The sequence below is a fragment of the Gymnodraco acuticeps genome, unplaced genomic scaffold, assembly GCF_902827175.1.
Source record: "Gymnodraco acuticeps unplaced genomic scaffold, fGymAcu1.1, whole genome shotgun sequence".
NCBI lineage: Eukaryota > Metazoa > Chordata > Actinopteri > Perciformes > Bathydraconidae > Gymnodraco > Gymnodraco acuticeps.
The window spans coordinates 3135-16193 of NW_022992261.1; the positions used below are offsets into that span (position 1 = coordinate 3135).

Genomic DNA, 13059 nt, shown 5'->3' on the forward strand with positions numbered 1-13059 from the left:
CCCGACATAAAGCTCTGAAATCATTGATCATGTGAAGAAAGCTCTTCCTTTCATTGCCTCTGAATCAAACTCCATGTTAATGAGAGTTATGGAGAAACAATGAACTCCATCAGAGATATAATCCTCCTGTTGATGTAACTACTGTCACACACACCTTAATATCTTCACTTCACTCCCACTCAAAGTGTGGAATCATCGTCTCAGTGAATTTGTATTCGAAGGTGTGTATGAGGGTCTTTTGGGGGTCTTTGATAACATAGAACCGCAGCGTTCCATTGTTACAGTCCAGTATCACTCTGACCCTCTGGATCTTCCTCCTCCGGTTGGGACGTTTTCCTTCACCATCTGGTGACCATGATGAGTATTCACTTCCATTATACCTTATGCTCCATAACCCAGACTCTATGTTTCCACTATTCTTTGCAGACTCTGCTAACACACCAATTTCCCAGTCTGTATGGGAAGCTGGAATCTGGACATCCCAGGTGTGAAACCCTAAGTTAAAGCCCACAGCGCCCAAGACTGGTTTATAAGGAGGTTCCTGTCCCTCCTCTTCCTCCAGTGGCTCCTCTCCCTCCCCTTCCTCCTGTGGCTCCCCTTCCTCCTGTGGCTCCTCTCCCTCCCCTTCCTCCTGTGGCTCCCCTTCCTCCTTGTGAAGCTGACAATTGAGCGGCCCAGACCAAGCAAGGAGGCAGAGGCAGCACGTCCCAAATATGAAGCCGTCAGTCCATAGTGACGAAGTTACCTTCGTCACACTCTTCCACCTCTTCTCCCTCTCTGAACATATTTTCAGTGTTTTGATCAGCTCTTTGATTCAACTCCTGATGCTCCTCCGAGTTATCTGCCGCTTCATTGTTGGATCTGGAAGCCATGTTGTCTCTGAGTGAAGCTGAAAACACAGCAGACAGGAGGTACAGTCAGTCATGGCTCCCCTCCCCCCCTCTACTGACTGAAATCTACTCTGAGGGATGTTGGAGTCAGACTCACCTTCAGGGGGTGGAGGGTCCTCAGGTTGAAGCAGCAGTGTTGTAGTTTCCTCTTTTCTCTCCTGCAGCTGAACTCAGAGGAAGTTGTTAGTTTGGTCTGAATCTGATCGTCTGATTTTCAGTCCGTCTCTCTGTAGTGATGAAGAATAACAGAATCAGAATCAGAATACATTTATTGGTCCCACAGAGGGGACATTTACATTGTTACAGCAGAAAAGAGCCAAAATGTCTTTATTGACTCTGTTTGTCTTCAATAATATAATACCCCCTGACCCAATGTCTAAATGATGTCAAGCCTGAAGTTACCTCTCTAACCCAGAGTTAAGCTAAAGTTACCTCTCTAACTCAGGGTTAACCCTGAAGTTACCTCTCTAACCCAGAGTTAACCTGAAGTTACCTCTCTAACCCAGAGTTAACCTGAAGTTACCTCTCTAATCCAGAGTTAAGCTGAAGTTACCTCTCTAACTCAGGGTTAACCCTGAAGTTACCTCTCTAATCCAGAGTTAACCCTGAAGTTACCTCTCTAATCCAGAGTTAAACCTGAAGTTACCTCTCTAACCCAGAGTTAAGCTGAAGTTACCTCTCTAACTCAGGGTTAACCCTGAAGTTACCTCTCTAACCCAGAGTTAACCTGAAGTTACCTCTCTATCCCAGAGTTAACCTGAAGTTACCTCTCTAACTCGGAGTTAACCTGAAGTTACCTCTCTAACTCAGAGTTAACCCTGAAGTTACCTCTCTAATCCAGAGTTAACCTGAAGTTACCTCTCTAACCCAGAGTTAACCCTGAAGTTACCTCTCTAACCCAGAGTTAACCTGAAGTTACCTCTCTAACTCGGAGTTAACCTGAAGTTACCTCTCTAACTCAGAGTTAACCTGAAGTTACCTCTCTAACCCAGAGTTTACCCTGAAGTTACCTCTCTAACTGAGAGTTAACCCTGAAGTTACCTCGCTAACTCAGAGTTAACCTGAAGTTACCTCTCTAACCCAGAGTTAACCTGAAGTTACCTCTCTAACCCAGAGTTAACCCTGAAGTTACCTCTCTAACTCAGAGTTAACCCTGGAGTTACCTCTCTAACTCAGAGTTAAACCTAAAGTTACCTATCTAACCCAGAGTTAAACCTGAAGTTAAAAACCCTGATTAAATCCTGGGTTTAAATGTAAATGTGTAAACTTAATATGCTGAACACCTATGTGTTTACTCCTCCAGGCTCTCCCTTGAGACCCTGTTCAACATTCACTAATTATATAACATTGTAACTGTCTTCACTTTCTGTTGTTCATTTGTTTCCACGTTGTATTTTTGGTATACCTTTTTATGTGCAACATTATTAGAGGCGGAACTAATCTGCTGTGTTTTGTGTTACACCTGTTTAGTCGACGCACTGGATAGTTGCAACAGCAGAGCAACGCAGGACGTCAAAAGGAAAACTAAGGAAACCAAGGGGAAAATGCATATAAAGTTATCAGCCCCTCTAGGTGACTAGTGTTAACTTTGTTCATTATTCTCGCATCCAGGAGAGAAGCTTTGAAAATAACGAGACCAATGGGGGCTCTGAGAAGGTTCAAATGGGTACTTTAATTAATAAAAGGCGCGGTAATGTTACAAGCAGAAGATGGTTCAGAGCAGCGGCGCCGGATTCATTTCAGAAGTCGGGGGGCCAAAAAGTGCGTGTGTATGTGACATAGCCTACTTGCCAACCCTCACGATTTTCGCGGGAGACTCCCGTTTTCCTCCCGGGGTCATATTTATCCCGCATTTCTCCCGATTTCTGACTAAATCTGATTTGTTTCATTCTAACATAACGCACCAAATGTTACTGTTTCCACTCGGACTTCAATACAGCTACACCATTGTTTGGTTTCCATGGTAACGTGTCTCTTTAGTAGCGCGAGCAAATGAAAGTCTGAGAGGGTCTTCAGGAGGAAGATAGTCAGAGAAAACAGAACAAGAATGGACAACTCAACCCTCTGCTCACTCCTTTCCTGTACATTAAACTATACAGACCAGCCCACATATGACAGCGCAGTTGCTCATTCCATCTCTTCTTTTTTCCTGCTACGCTCTTGTTTGACAAGCTGAATGTTGACTGGTGTTTGACTGAAGTAAGCTCTGTGAAAAGTTCCAGTTATTAACTCGGTATTTACAAAGCTGTCATCTCCACATTTTGAGAAAGTTACAAGCCGTTTGACAGCAGCACATCTGCATATTTCACAGAAGGCTCGTTTAGTGGTTTTGCAAATAATTAACCACTCTCTGTTTTTGTACCATTCTGCATTGAAGTACCTTCTCTTTGCCCAAATAAGCTTTTATTTGCCCGTCACAATGTCCCGACAACAAACCTCCATGCAGTCGGTACCAGCCTGTTTCGGTTCAACGATGCCGGCGGCGGCGGTTTTGACAGCCTCTGCGGCCGCAGAGCTGCTGCTGGGGTTCATCTGGCTGCGCTGGTTCTATGGTTGAAGGACCAGGCTCCGGAGCTGGTTCTATGGTTGAAGGACCAGGCTCCGGAGGTGGTTCTATGGTTAAAGGACCGGGCTCCGGAGGTGGTTCTATGGTTAAAGGACCGGGCTCCGGAGCTGGTTCTATGGTTGAAGGGCCAGGCTCCGGAGCTGGTTCTATGGTTGAAGGGCCAGGCTCCGGAGCTGGTTCTATGGTTGAAGGACCAGGCTCCGGAGGTGGTTCTATGGTTAAAGGACCGGGCTCCGGAGCTGGTTCTATGGTTGAAGGGCCAGGCTCCGGAGGTGGTTCTATGGTTGAAGGACCAGGCTCCGGAGTGTGGATGTCAGGGATGTGACATTCAAGTTGTTGAATTTCAGCTTAGTTTGACTGTATTTTGTTTTCTTATGCGCCGGTTCTTCTGACATGTTTGCAAGTTTATCTATCTAGGTTAACGGCTGACACACACTGAACAACGTAACACATAACGTAAACAACGTAACAAATAAACACATCTAAGCTTTGTTATTGGTTGTAATGTACATGGATACATTTGAATGGTGTGATAATGTCCTATTTCATTGGATTAAAATGTACATATTCTTCCTGTTATGTCTGCCTGCTGTATTTTACCTAATGCAAAGTGACCTGCTCCATCGAAGTCAGTCGCATTGATCCGAAGACACATTTTGAGTTGTATACACTGTTGGAAAGAGGAGATTCCTAGCTTTCTAATGATATCAGGATTGTTTTTGTACTACATTAAGCAAAATATGTCACATTATATAATGACTGTCACCGAGTCATCATTTTGAGAAAAAGGCCTTAAAGTTTCCTCTTCTCTGGATCGATGATTATTAGCGGAGCAAATGATCAAAGTAGTACGGAGGGAAGATATTTTCGTTTGGATTACTGGTCTGGGGGGAGCTCGCGAGTGTGTGCGTGTATACCACGTGTGTGTGTGTGTTTGTGTATTTTTGCGTTTGTTTCCCGGGGAAAACTCTCAGGAGAAACACCGGCTGTTATTCCTGCTGTGACGTCAAATTACTCCATTCTCCGCTTGTAATTATGCCGAAGCTTCAAAGCTGTATTTATAATCTGAATTTGCCGAAACAAGTTTAATATTCTGAAAGCCAAGACTTTGTTTATTTGAAATCAGATGAAAACAAACTGTAACGGACCCTGCGGTGTTATCTATGATTACTATGCCTTACATTCATAATGTCAGCCAAGGGAGGGGAAGCGGCACTGTAGAAGAGCAGAGTGGCGAGTGAGAGGCGAGCTGTGTTCTTCCCTTTACAAGCTTCAAAAATGCCTGAGATTGAATATAACAATCAACAATAACAACAATATACACAGCTAGATCAGATGGCGTTCTTTTTAGATGCGACTTTAGAGTAGAGGGGAATTATTGAAACGGGATGTGTACAGGGTTCCGCGGCATCCGCTGCTGCGAAAATGTGGGGCAGGGCCGTAAAGGGGGGGGGCCAATGGCCCCCTGGCTCCCCCGCTTCCGGCGTCCTTGGTTCAGAGAGAGGGATGTAAAAAGCTCCCACTCTGTGGTCGGCCGAGCAGAAGAGAACCCACAAGCATTCGTCCTTCCCGCTTACTGGCTGTTCGCTCCTCCTCTCTGGGGGCTGTAGTGACGTGGGAGACTTCCCCCCTCGTTCGTGTCCGATATCGCGTTAAACAGAGGATTTCGACATTTTACATTCATTGCTTACTTCCACATGCCTTTTCTCCTCCTTATCTCTTTCATAACTTTATATGTAACACATGTTAACGGCGTCAATAGCCACATTAATGATACTAATGGACGGTAGTCCCGGATGTCGTCATGAAGGATTTTCAGAATAAAAGCTTGGTATTGAGAACTTCCGGTTTTTTCCAGAATAAAATAGCATTTAAACTGACGGTATGTTTAAGGTACATTATGCCATCAAAACATTGATTTTAATTTCTAACACTAGCAGCCTAGAGGTACGTTTTCGTGCTGGTTGTTTGTGTAATTGTGTGCGGTTGAGCTGCAGGTTTGTGTGTGTATGTATGTATCAGTGACGTGCAGTGAGGTTCATGGCTGGTGAGGCAAATATTATATTTTTACCTTAATCGAAATATTCGGTTATTTTCAAAAGCTTTTTTAGTCTGATGCTTCAATTCATTTTGAAGGGGGGTGTGTGTGAGTGAGTTACTCTCATTGGTTAACACTTGACCAGCACCCGCCGTGTGTTACAGTTTGATTGACAGCAAACACAGCCCCATGATGATAGCCTTCCCTGCTTTCTCAACAGCCATTGGATGAATCTTGATTTTAAAGAAAAGCGTTTTAGCCAATCAAAATGAAATATGCGGGACATCTTCTCAATTTGCGGGACGCACCAAAAGTCGTGAAAACGCTGTGCAGTCCCGCGCAAAGCGGGACATCTGGTCACCCTACTCCAAACTGCCAAATATATTAATTAACACACTCTCACTCTCATACTCTTTGACTCTATTTTGGCCTATTCATTTCTACTGGATCTTAGATCTGCGCATGCGCAATAGGGGCGGCAGTGGCGGCCACGGAGTATTTTTGTTGGGTAATCTATGGTAGGGCTAACCCATACAGTGGTGGTGGGGCTCAAATCAGTATTTGCAATGTAATTACATACACGCTCACGCTCCCCTTGACAGTGAAACGCCACGCGTGAGGTTTAGATTATTTCCCTGTCTCAATCCAAATTGAACTGTATAAAATAAAAAGGCACATTTGTCTTGTAGTAAATAAAAAGGGCGACCTGGAGCCAATTCTGCAACTTCCCCACAAGTGAAAGAGTTGCCATGCTGAAAACCCAACCCCCAGGGGGGTCTGTGGGATTCTCCCCCAGGAGATCTTTTGAAATACTAACATAAAATACACATTCTGGTACTCTCTTGAGAAGAGAAATAAATACATCTATTACTACACGACATATTTTAAAAAATGAATGCCATTTTAGTTTTGTGTTACTTTGTTCTGAAAGCTGAGCCTGCTGCTCCTCACAGAGAGAAGAGGGAAGAGGATGTGAGTTACTTTACATTGTGGATAAGGGTGGATAGCCCCCATTGTTCTGTGCGTCAAAATGAAAGACAGCCCACACACCTATCAATCATCAAACCGTGGGGTCTTATTTCCTTACATGTTGATTTCTATCAACACGTAATGTTGTATCGGTGTATCGGGACTTCCTGCAACAACACCACGCCGTTGTCGTGATTCTGATTGGCCAGAAGACATTATCAAAGATGTTCTATTGAGAAGACGATCACTACGTGACAAAAGTTTTCAAAACCGTTTCTAGTCTTCGGTATTCTTGTTTTGGAGTGAGAATAGTTTGGGCAGCGTGAGAGCGTGAGATTGAGAGTGAAAGCGTGTGTCACACGCCAGATGCGTGAGAGTTGGCAACCCTGCCTCAGCCTCGTGTCATTTACTGGAGGGAGCTATAACATACTTATGATTTAAAACCTTTTCTTTAATCCCTGATTCTGAGGAATCAAGAGTTAGTTCAGGCTCTAAAACTCTGTTTATTTAATATCATTTCAGTTTAAACATTGATTTTAATGTCTGGAAACGTTATAATCTGAAGTAGAAATCATAATGTGTTTGTTCAGAGCTGTTAAATGATTGGCCGCTCAAACATTCAGGTGGATACATGTTTGTATTTACTCTGGATCCCGTCACACACAAATCAGAAATGAACAACAATTTAAAATGACACAGAATCAAAGAAACAGAAAAGGTTAAACTAACCCGACATAAAGGTCTGAACTCATTGATCATGTGAAGAAAGCTCTTCCTCTCATTGCCTCTGAATCAAACTCCATGTTAATGAGAGTTATGGAGAAACATCGTTCTTACAAGCTTTGGTTGGTCCCACGTGTTAAGGAGAAGAAGTTAAGCTAAGTGCATGGAGTTCAGTTTAATAAAAGTTGATCATAGATACAAAAAGGAAACCTTCCAACTAAATAACAATCATTCAAACTAAACAGGTGCAGCTTTAGTTAATTCCTCTCTGAGAAATGAACTCCATCAGAGATATAATCCTCCTGTTTATCTAACTGCTATGATCCACTGTCACACACACCTTCCCTGGTAATATCTTCACTTCATCCTCAGTAGAAACGTATGGAAACATCCTCTCAGTGAAAGTGTGTGTGAAGGTGTGTATGGGTGTGTTAGTGTCAGGATCAGAGAACGACAGCTTTCCTCTGTTCCAGTCCAGACTCACTCTGACCCTCCGGAGTTTCTCCTTCAGGCCGAGAGGAGTTTCTGGATCTGATGGTGACCCTGCTGAGTATTTACCTTGATGATAATCTATTCTCCATAATCCAGACCCTATGATTCCCTTCCTCTGTGCAGACTCTACTGACACACCCAGTTTCCATTCTGTACTGCCTCCAACCTGGACCTCCCAGCTGTGAGTCCCTGAGTTAAAGCCCTCAGATCCCAGGACAGAGTAGACATAATCAAGCCTCTCTGGATTATCAGGACGTTCCTGTTCCTCTCCTCGTCCCACACTGGTCAGATCTTCAGACAGGATGAGGTCAGAACCAGCAGTGTTTGGGTCCAGGACGAAAGGAGAGTAGGACACCATGTCCTTCATCTTGCTCCAGATGTTGAAGCTGAGGTTGCCCAGGTGTTTGGCCTGGTCTATCAGAGCTCCTGAGGGCAGCTGTGGATCTGCTATCTCTCTGCCCACAGCCTTCATCTTCTCCTCTATCATCCTCCTCTTCTGCTCCTCTTCCTCCCTCAGTGCAGCCATCCTGGCCTCCTCTTCCTCTTCTAGAAACTGGTGAAGCTTCTTAAACTGCTTCTTAATCTGTGTCTCTGTGCGTCGGGCCTGGACTGTCAGGTGTCCTGCTGTTTGATACAACACCTGAAGCTCCCCCAGGTTTTCTGCCGCTCCATTGTTGGATCTGGAAGCCATGTTGTCTCTGAGTGAAGCTGAAACACAGCAGACAGGAGGGGGTCAGCAGGTTGAAGCAGCAGTGTTGTAGTTTCCACTTTTCTCTCCTGTAGCTGAACTCAGAGGAAGTTGTTATATTGGTCTGAAGGTGAATCTGATCGTCTGGTATCCAATATCACAAATGTTACATTTGTCTCAGTGGACTTCACAGTTTGTACAGAATATCAGTATGACAATACGACACCTTCTGTCCTTAGACCCTCTGTCCTTAGACCCTCTGTCCTTAGACCCTCTGTCCTTAGACCCTTACATCGTACAAGGAAACACTTCCGGAGAAAACCCACAGTTTAAAGGGAAAATGGGAGAAACCTCAGGGAGAGCAACAGAGGAGGGATCCCTCTCCCAGGACGGACAGACGTGCAATAGATGCCGTGTGTAAATTGAAAAGATAATACATTTGCAACATAGGTAGTCCAAATGTTTGGAAATGCATGTGTGTATAATAGGAAGATGAATCCACGAGGATATCCATCCAGGACCTATGATCTAGGACCACAGCCACGACTCAAGATCCAGGGCTCGCGATGCAGGACACAGGAGCGCAGGATCATCCATGACTCCGGATCCCGGCGTATATAGACACCAAAAAGAAAGAGATTTGGGGAAGCTGGGTTAATGGGAACATGAGAGTACACAGGTATAGACAGAGAGAAGGAAGAAGTAAGATGTCCCCCAACAAACTAAGCCTATATCAGCAAAACTAGGGGCTGAATCTAATCAGCCCTAACTATAAGCTTTATCAAAAAGGAAGGTCTTAAGCGCACTCTTAAAAACGGATAGGGTGTCTGCCGCCCCAACACAAACTGGAAGCTGATTCCACAAATGTGGAGCTTGATAAGAAAAGGCTCTGGCTCCCATTGTACTTTTAGAGACTCTAGGGACAACCAACAACCCTGCATTCTTGGAACGCAATGCCCTAGTAGGACAGTAGGGTATAATGAGTTCTTTAAGGTAAGATGGCGCCTGCCCATTAAGGGCTTTGTAGGCGAGAAGAAGCATTTTAAATTCTATCCTGTGTTCTATAGGGAGCCAGTGTAAGGCAGCAAGAACAGGAGTAATGTGGTCCCTTTTCCTAACTCTGGTTAGTACACGAGCTGCAGCATTTTGAATTAGCTGAAGCGACTTGACTGACTTCTTGGTACACCCTGATAATAAAGAGTTACAATAATCCAGCCTTGAAGTAACAAATGCATGGACTAGTTTCTCTGCATCGTTTTGAGGCAAGATATGCCTGATTTTTGCAATGTTACGTAGATGGAAGTAGGCGGTCCTTGAAATTGATTTTATGTGGGCGTTAAAGGATAAATCCTGATCAAATATAACACCAAGATTCCTTACAGTCTCACTGGAGGCCAAATTAATGCCATCCATAGTTAGTATATCCTTAGATAATTTGTTTCGTAGATTCTTTGGGCCAAGTACAATAACTTCAGATTTGGTCGTGTTTAACATCAAAAAGTTTAAGGTCATCCACGTTTTTAAGTCCTTGAGGCAGTCTTGAATTTTATTTAGATGATTAATTTCATCAGGCTTGATTGATAAATATAGTTGAGTATCATCCGCATAACAATGAAAGTTTACAGAATGATTCCTTATAATATTGCCTAACGGAAGCATATATAATGTGAACAAAATAGGTCCGAGCACTGAGCCCTGTGGCACTCCATGGCTAACTTTGGTTTGCGTGGAAGATTCATCATTGACACGTACAAACTGAGAGCGTTTAGATAGATAGGACCTAAACCAGCCTAAAGCAGTTCCCTGTATGCCAACTAAGTGCTCTAGACTTTGCAATAAGATATCATGGTCGATAGTATCAAATGCAGCACTGAGATCGAGCAAAACAAGAATAGAGACACGTCCCTTGTCAGAGGCTATTAGAATGTCATTTGTGACTTTAACCAGAGCTGTCTCTGTGCTATGATGTGTTCTAAAGCCAGACTGAAAGTCTTCAAATAAATCATTGTTTTTTAAGTAATCAGCTGTTTTGCGACCGCTTTCTCAAGAATTTTTGAGAGGAACGGAAGATTGGAAATAGGTCTATAATTGGCTAAAACCTCTGGATCGAGGTTGTGCTTTTTAAGAAGAGGTTTTATCACTGCTACTTTGAATGATTGTGGAACATAGCCTGATAATAAAGACATATTCATAATATTTAATAAAGAAGTGCTAATTAATGGAAAAACTTCCTTCAACAGCTTAGTTGGAATTGGGTCTAACATACACGTTGATGGTTTAGAAGAGAGAATAATTTAATTTAATTGTTCAAGGTTAATGGCTGAAAAGCATTCTAGTCTACTATCTAGTGTAATATTAGAACTTACGTTTCCGGGAGCTGTTGATAACACTATACTGGTCAAAGGTAAGAGGTCAATAATTTAGTTTCAAAGAGTAACAATTTTATCGTTAAAAAAGCACATAAAGTCATTACTACTGAGTGCTATGGGAATAGAAGGCTCAATCGAGCTGTGGCTCTCTGTCAGCCTGGCTACAGTGCTGAAAAGAAATCTTGCATTATTCTTATTCTCATCTATTAATGAAGAAACATTTACATTGTCACAGCAGAAAAGAGCCAAAGGCAGCTTAATGTTAAATATAAGGAAAGTACTCATTGATGAGTAGGAGCTGCTGGAACAGGCTGACACTCCTTTGAATGGTTGGAATGGTAACAAACTGTTTCTTGGTATGTCTCTTTGTTCAACTTTAACACACAGTGTGTCTCACTCCACAAACACCAGCCACTCCTCATCAGCTCATCGGTGACTGGTCAAACCTCATTTAATCTCTTCAGTACGGGACATTTCAACCCTAAAGTAGCCCAGTAAATATCGTTCAGTTCAGATCGAATGGGGCTTTTATCTGTTAAGTGTTGCAGGACTTTAAGATCCACAAAAGAATAAACTTTGATTTATGGATTTGCCTACATTTAAAAAGGATTGTTGTGAGTCACTTTAATGTTCAGGTCAGGAATGTGTTTGATCTGCAGTGATGGAGACATTGCAGTCAGGTGGACCCCCACATGTTCACCTCTTTTCTGGCGCAATGCTTTATGATGCGCCTTGAAGTTAACACATTATGAATAAAACCAACATTGCCTTGGACGATGATAACAATAATTGATTACATAAACAGTATGCTCTCTGCGTAGCCTCAGGATTACAGACACCTAACTGTTTCCTCAATAATCACTGGCATTACAAATAAACACAGTCAGGGAGCCTTCACAGTTAATCCATGCAGAAAAGATGTTTCATACAATCAGGTTACCGGCATTGGAGTCTATCCCCTAAAACCTTTAAAGCAAGTTTCAACAGGTATTGAGTGATGTTGAAGTCAGACTCACCTTCAGGGGGTGGAGGGTCCTCAGGTGAAAGCAGCAGTGTTGTAGTTTCCTCTTTTCTCTCCTGTAGCTGAACTCAGAGGAAGTTGTTAGTTTGGTCTGAAGGTGAATCTGATCGTCTGGTTTTCAGTCCGTTCGTCTCTCCGTAGTGATGAAGAGTAACAAACTGTTTCCTGGTTTGACTCTTTAATCAACTTTAACACACAGGTGTGTCTCATTCCACAAACACCTGCCACTCCTCATCAGCTCTCAGTAAACTGGTTTAACTTCATTTCATCTCTTCAGTACAGAACATTTGAACCCTCAAGGAGCTCATTCACAGAGTTGGCAATGTTATTTTCCCATTAACCATTTTCATGCCATAGGAAATACAAAAAGGTGCAGTTTTACCACAAAACATCTTCAAAATTCCACCCTACATGTATTTAAATGCATCAAGAAGTATAAACAAGAAATAAGTGACTGGTAAAACCCATAAATAAAATAACAACCATGTTAAAATCATGCAGGATTACATTTTAACTGGGTAAATAAAAAAAGAATATTAACCATAAAATCAATTTTCATAACCAAGATTCTGACAGTCCTCAAAACAATATGATGAGGGTCCAGAAACCAAGATGGTGACGGTCCAAAAAAAAATATGAAGAAGTCCACAAACAAAGATAGCAAACACAAGATAGTGAAAAGACAGTGTGATGACTCCTGCCTTGCCTGTTGTGTGTGTGGCCCTTTAAGTGTTCTCCCTTTTGTCTATCAGTGTTGATTGGGGACACCTGGCTGCCGGTGCCAGAGGGTTAAAAGACCTGAGTCAGTCCCTCGAGCGTTCTCCCCGCAGAGGACTGGACCTCGGAGAGCAGCCACGTCATCTATTCTTTTTTTGTCTTGCCTTTTTGTTTGTCTTTGGCCACATTGTTTTGTTAAATACATACCTTTTCCTATATATTCTTGTCCTTCCCACGCTTTTTGTTATGGCCAAGAGCCAGGCCATGACAGCCAATAGAACCAAGATGGTGACGGCCAAAAGCCATGATTGTTAGGGTCCAGAAACCAAGATGGTGACGGTCCAAAAACCAAAATTGTTAGGGTCCAGAAACCAAGATTGCAACCGTCCAAAAACCAAGATGATGATGGTCCAGAAACGTTGGGTTACGTATTGTAACCCTTGTTATATTAGCACAGGCGGAGCCCTCTACTGGACTCTATGGGTACAGTGGGTGGAGCCCCGATGTATACGCGCATTGTCGTCCAACAACAACATTCCACCCTACTGCTCCTGACCGGCTTTTCTGGTTGTGACCGAGGAGAAAT

At 43.1% G+C, this 13059-nt stretch overlaps 1 protein-coding gene across 2 annotated transcripts; it reads right to left on the reverse strand.

Moving 5' to 3' along the window:
• Positions 1 to 608: 608 nt before the first annotated feature.
• LOC117540335 (zinc-binding protein A33-like) lies at positions 609 to 12306 on the reverse strand. 2 transcript variants are annotated; one of them, XR_004568155.1, is made up of 3 exons: positions 11752 to 12306; positions 988 to 1117; positions 609 to 889 (listed from the first exon to the last, which is right to left on the reverse strand). XR_004568155.1 is itself a non-coding variant. In XM_034206952.1 (2 exons), exon 2 carries the CDS (start codon positions 8367 to 8369, stop codon positions 7497 to 7499), a length of 873 nt encoding a protein of 290 aa, XP_034062843.1. In that variant the 5' UTR covers positions 8370 to 8386; positions 11752 to 12288; the 3' UTR covers positions 7082 to 7496. The 2 variants fall into 2 exon arrangements, 1 of the variants encoding a protein (XP_034062843.1); XM_034206952.1 differs by lacking the exons at positions 609 to 889; positions 988 to 1117 and adding an exon at positions 7082 to 8386 and having other exon boundaries at positions 11752 to 12288.
• Positions 12307 to 13059: the final 753 nt, after the last annotated feature.

Bases quoted from the DNA above. Each gene is read 5' to 3' on its own strand.
- LOC117540335 (XM_034206952.1), bottom strand. From the start codon at position 8,369: ATGGCTTCCAGATCCAACAATGGAGCGGCAGAAAACCTGGGGGAGCTT.